At 39.7% G+C, this 5503-nt stretch overlaps 1 protein-coding gene across 1 annotated transcript; it reads left to right on the forward strand.

Annotated features, from left to right (window-relative positions):
• The first annotated feature begins 894 nt into the window (after positions 1–894).
• On the forward strand, positions 895–4951 carry LOC116215312 (U3 snoRNP-associated protein-like EMB2271). Its single transcript, XM_031550968.1, has 7 exons — positions 895–1512; positions 1684–2026; positions 2393–2617; positions 3104–3332; positions 3493–3671; positions 3897–3962; positions 4507–4951. The coding sequence occupies exons 1-7, from the start codon at positions 1073–1075 to the stop codon at positions 4582–4584; spliced, it is 1560 nt and encodes a 519-aa protein (XP_031406828.1). The 5' UTR covers positions 895–1072; the 3' UTR covers positions 4585–4951.
• Positions 4952–5503: the final 552 nt, after the last annotated feature.

Raw genomic sequence — 5503 nt, forward strand, 5'->3', positions numbered from 1 at the left:
AAAATTATTTTTGTTTATCCTCTATTTTAAGCATTAATTTTAATTTTAGCTGTTTCAAATTATTACTTCACAAATATTTTTTCTTATTCTAAAATTATAACTTATTTTTCAGTAATTATACTTCAGCACTTTTATTTCAGCTTCACCACTGTCAAACCAAGTCTTAATGGAAGATAAGTGATTGTCCAATGAACTCATTAAATTTTCAAGTAAAATAATTTCTTAATCTATAATTTTTTTCAAAAACACGTAATGTATTTAATTTTTATTAAAATTAATAAATTTTTTTCTCGTAATGCGCTAATTCTCACATAGTTATTATAATAATAATTGAAATTGAAGCCAATAACTAGACCCATATCGTTTGAAAACGGACTTAAATTTAACTTAACTTAACTTTAGTTTTCTCTTAATTCAACAATATAAGTATTACTTTTTTAAATTTTTTTCATATATTTAATAATAAATTCTTTCACATGCTTTTATTATTTGTTATTATAAATAATTTTTTAATACTATATTCTTCCAACTATTCATTACTTTTCATTCAATTCAACAACGTTATTATTCAATTTTAATAATAAATTTTTTCAACTGTTTTTGTCTTCATCTTGTGAAATTAAACTAAATTAAATTAAATTAAACTCTACTTTATTACTAAACGCAGCAATAAAATTACTGAAATGATCTGATTCTTGAAAACCTAGAAAGAAATAAAAATCGGGCCGGGTCAGTGCACTCGTGTCGGGTTTCTTTTGTACAACCCCACCAGTCCAGAGGTACAGAAACACAATTTCAGGGGGGAATTGAACCCGAACCAAAAGTTTGGGGGTGAATATGAAATTTACTCAAATTAGCCCTGCCCATCGTCGCCGCTTCCTCTGCTCGAGTTGAGTTTGAGCTGTTCTCTGTTAAACCCTAAACCCTAAACCACACTGTCAACTCAAACGGCTCCTCTCTCTCCCTCTCTCTCACTGCACGGAACAGGACTCGTCGCATTCTCTTCATTTCCTCCGATTGGCCCTCGCACGGCGTCGCAGCATACGCTTACTTCCCGTGAGGGTTGCGAGCCATGAAGGTCCGAGGCTCGAAGAAGAAGGGCGGCGCGGTTGGTGGAGGCGGCAAGGGAAAGGGAAAGAACCATAGGAAGCTCTCCATCAACGAGGATTCGTTCTTCAGCCACAAGAAGCGGAGGAAGATGGACGAAGATGAGGACGAGGACGTTGACGACGGGATGATGGACAGCGATAATGAGGACGGGCATTTCGGGGCTGGGCCGGTGGGGGAGGCGGAGGAGAACGAGTTCGACAGGGAGACGCCTGGCGAGAAGCGGCAGAGGATGGCGAAGGCTTACTTGGAGAAGGTTCGGGAGATGACAAAGAAGGAGAATGATGAGGATGAGGAGGATGAGGAGATGGAGAAGGAAGGTTTGAGGGATTCCCTTGTCTCCAAGTTTTTGCAGCAGGAGCAGCTCGAAGAGAGCGGTCGAGTCCGCAGGCTCATAGCTTCCAGGTCCTGTTTGTTTCTGGGGGAAAAGCCCTTTCTCTGATACCTTATGCTGGCGATGAGTTGCAGTCTTAATGCAAAGGAAAAATGTTCAATTTCCATCGCCATTGTAACCTTACAGCGTTTTTGTGAGCTTTCAGGATGGTGTTTATCTTGGTTAAAGTTCTTATATTTCAGGGTGCAGAAGGCGGAACCGGCTGATCAGTTTCGTCTACTGGTGAAGCATCGGCAGTCCGTAACAGCTGTAGCATTGTCCGATGATGATGTCAGGGGCTTTTCGGCGTCTAAGGATGGGACAATTTTGCATTGGGATGTTAGCAGTGGAAAGGGTGAACAATACCATTGGCCTAGTGAGGAGGCACTGAGATCTCATGGTGCCAAGGATCCTCAAGGTCGGGCTACAAAGCATAGTAGACAAGTTTTAGCTCTTGCCATTAGCTCTGATGGTCGATATTTGGCAAGTGGAGGCTTGGATCGCCACGTTCACTTGTGGGATACTCGTACCCAGGAGCACATACAGGTAACTGGTTCATGTTTAAGTGATGGAGCTCATGTTGTCATCAAATTTGATATAGTGTGAAAGACATCAACTAATGAAAATTAGATGGATGAGTGCTGTTTCTAATCAATGAGCTTAATTGCCCGGGTCATCAGATTCTTTGGCGAAATAAGAATGCTTTGTATAGACACTTCCCCTTTAATGCATCCCATAATGTGGTAATGTGGAGCTATCTTTTAAATTTTTATTAGTAATCAGTTTGCCCGTATGACATCCATGTATTGTTTGAGTAGTAGGAAATGGTTTTAGCACTTTTGCCTCAATATACATTGAGTTTCAGTTTCATGGACCTACACATTCTCTCCCCCCACCCCCTTCTCTGGACAGGCTTTTCCAGGCCATCGAGGGCCCGTATCTTGCATAACTTTTAGGCAGGGGTCTTCAGAGCTCTTTTCTGGTTCATTTGATAGAACCATCAAGGTGTGGAATGCTGAAGATAGAGCTTATATCAACACCTTATTTGGCCACCAAAGTGAAGTTTTAGCGATAGATTGTCTAAGGAAAGAGCGTGTTCTAACTGTTGCACGAGATCGGACTATGCAGTTATTTAAGGTATGAAATAGCCTTCAGTAGCTTTTGCCCCGTGCTTTTCGGTGACAGCTGATTACTTGTTATAATTTGTAATGATGCTATGTGTTTTTTGTCTAGTTTGACATTTCTTGTGGTAGTAACGCCTTATATGAAAAGGAAGCTACTTTTCTTTCCCCCCTTCTGTAAGAATACCTTCTAGAAGAGAACTGCCTGTAATCTACTGCCCCATCAGTTCTGTTCTTTATTTGTAGTTGCGTAAATTTCCAGACATTGATACACTCAAACACATTTAATAGTCAGTCTAATTTATGTCCTTAAAGCTATAGATATCGCATTTTTGTGTAGCATGTTTCTGCTTTTCTCTTATAGCTGTTTCTTTATTCACTTTTGATTTCTGTATAAATGCAACAACTCGCACATTAAATATATGTTGTTTTGCTCAGAGGACATTTGAATAAGATTATCATCTAACTCACCCGTTTCTCTTCTTTCTACATCTGAGCACAGATACCTGAGGAAACAAGAACAATTTTCCGTGCTTCAGCATATTCTCTAGAATGTTGTTGTTTTATTAGCAATGATGAATATTTAACTGGATCTGATGACGGTAGCATCGAGCTATGGACCCCAAGGCGGAGAAAGCCCATGTACGTTGTTAAGAATGCCCATCCCTTCTTGAACATTAACAATAATTCCTATCAAGTAGAAGATGGAAGAGTCGCAAATGGTTATATTGGTAAATCTCCATATTCTTGTGCCCTTACTTCACTCCTGATTCTTTTTGACTGGGAGATTATAGAGTTCTCCTGTTTATTTCTACATTTATTCGGTCAAATTAAGCATCTTGGGTCTGATGTGCTCTTGCCTAACTCAGATGTTCTGATTTATTCCTGCAGAAAATGGTGAGAGGAATCCAGATAATCATAAATCCTCGTCTGCATATTCCTGGGTTGGCTCAGTCGCTATGTGTGGAGGCAGTGATCTTTTTGCATCAGGAGCTGGAAATGGTTGTGTTCGTCTATGGACTATTGGAAGTGAGACCAAAGATATACAGCCCTTACATGACCTTCCACTGGTAAGCCTAATGATAACAGTCCTTTGACCTTTTATGACTCCGTGGAACTTTTGTTTACCTGAAGCTATTCCCATGATGTGTGTGAATGTATGGAAGGCGTTTTGAGTCATTCCTTTCTTTTGTCCATAGTTTCAGAGAAGTCTCAACTTAAGTAAATTTCACGGATGAGAATATTCAGCTCTGACATTTGGTTGCTTTATCGCTGTTACCATTGTTCTTGAGCAGGTTGGGTTTGTGAATTCTTTGGCTTTTGCAAAATCTGGACAGTTCCTTGTAGCAGGAGTTGGACAGGTGTGCTTTCTCTCAACTCTTTCCTTTCATTTTCAAAGCAAGTAAATAGGATATATGTTAATACGTTTGATTAGGTCATCTCTTCCCTCGCAATTTAGCTCCACAAAGTGTTGTTTGAAAGATGACCCTCCTATTGCAGACCAAACACCCAGTTGCCTTTTCTGTCTAATCAGTGCATTGAATGGCGATTGCATGAAATGAGCAAGAAGATAATACTCGTGTGTTTTTAACTTTTGATCACCATTGCCAATCCATGCTACCACTTTGCCACCCCCAAGTCATGTGGCTACAGTCCATTGCCGAAATTTACGAAAGAGTCTTAAACCTGGCAGATTTGGCCTATTTGGGGTATTAGGGAATGGTAATTTGAAATGGCTTATATAGGATTTTGTTCTGTGTGACAAATAGGGCTTGTGTCTGGTTCAATTAGACGTGCCCTTCACCAAATGGGGGATCCAAGCATATCGTCCCTATAAATGTCTTGTGTTTTGATTTTTCGTCTTGGTTCAGTGTTTCTTAATGGAAGTCGCAACATGTAAAACAGGAACCTCGACTAGGAAGGTGGGGACGTCAACAGGAAGCAAGGAATGGTGTTGCAATTCAGACTCTTAAGCTCTCATAAAAATGGGCAGATCATCGTCAGATCCTGAAAGCTCCTGCAATTTTGACTTGCCGAGTGTCTCATCTTTGGTTATCTGTATTGTTGCTTGTTCTTATAGTTGATTAGCTTTTAAAAAATTAACCAAATTACCGGCCTCCATGTATGCCAATCTTGTGAAATTATTTAGGAAAGAAAATGAAAGTGCAATGAGAGGAAATTTTTGGATCTTAGGTGGTCATTCCAGGTTGAGAACTCTTGTTCGATTTTTTGGCCAAGTTTTCACACAGCTGCATGAGAAACAATGTGCGGCTTTCTCACTGTACATGGATTCTCTGATCAATGAGTTGTTGCAATGTTTAAACAAAACAGCCAAAAATTGAAATGTGAACATGTGGAAACAACAAGGCTCTCTTATCAGTCAATTTAACAATTGTGAAAACTGGTTTGGGCCATAAGGAAATGCAAATACGTTCCAATTTTTGAACCGTATCGGTGGGTTCTATTTTTTATGTCTCTTTTTCATAATTGTAATTTCGTATCCAGCCCCCAATCTAATAATGTAATGGGAATTTCAACTGCACGTGCTCTCCATCTACACCTTATTATATAAAAAATGTGAAGCTTCGCACTTAGGGAGTCCAATTGTGCCTTCTCTATTCCTATAAATCATGCCAATGCTGTTTCTTAGTTCCGAAATGACAGTTAATTAGAGATATTTCGAACTCTCACACAGACGTTGGGCGATCCCGTACGAACTCAAACTCTATTCTGTTGCTGGTCCTCTGTCAAGGAGGGGAAATTTGTATTGCTTTCTGTTGATCGTTTGTCTCCCTGCATTTTGCTCCGCCCACATGTTCGAGGAAGTGAAAGGGATTCATTTGATATGGGAACCTCGATATTGCCCAAAGGACTCATTCTTACGAATCCTTAATAATCTAAT

This window comes from Punica granatum, chromosome 7 (genome assembly GCF_007655135.1).
Source record: "Punica granatum isolate Tunisia-2019 chromosome 7, ASM765513v2, whole genome shotgun sequence".
Classification (NCBI taxonomy): domain Eukaryota; kingdom Viridiplantae; phylum Streptophyta; class Magnoliopsida; order Myrtales; family Lythraceae; genus Punica; species Punica granatum.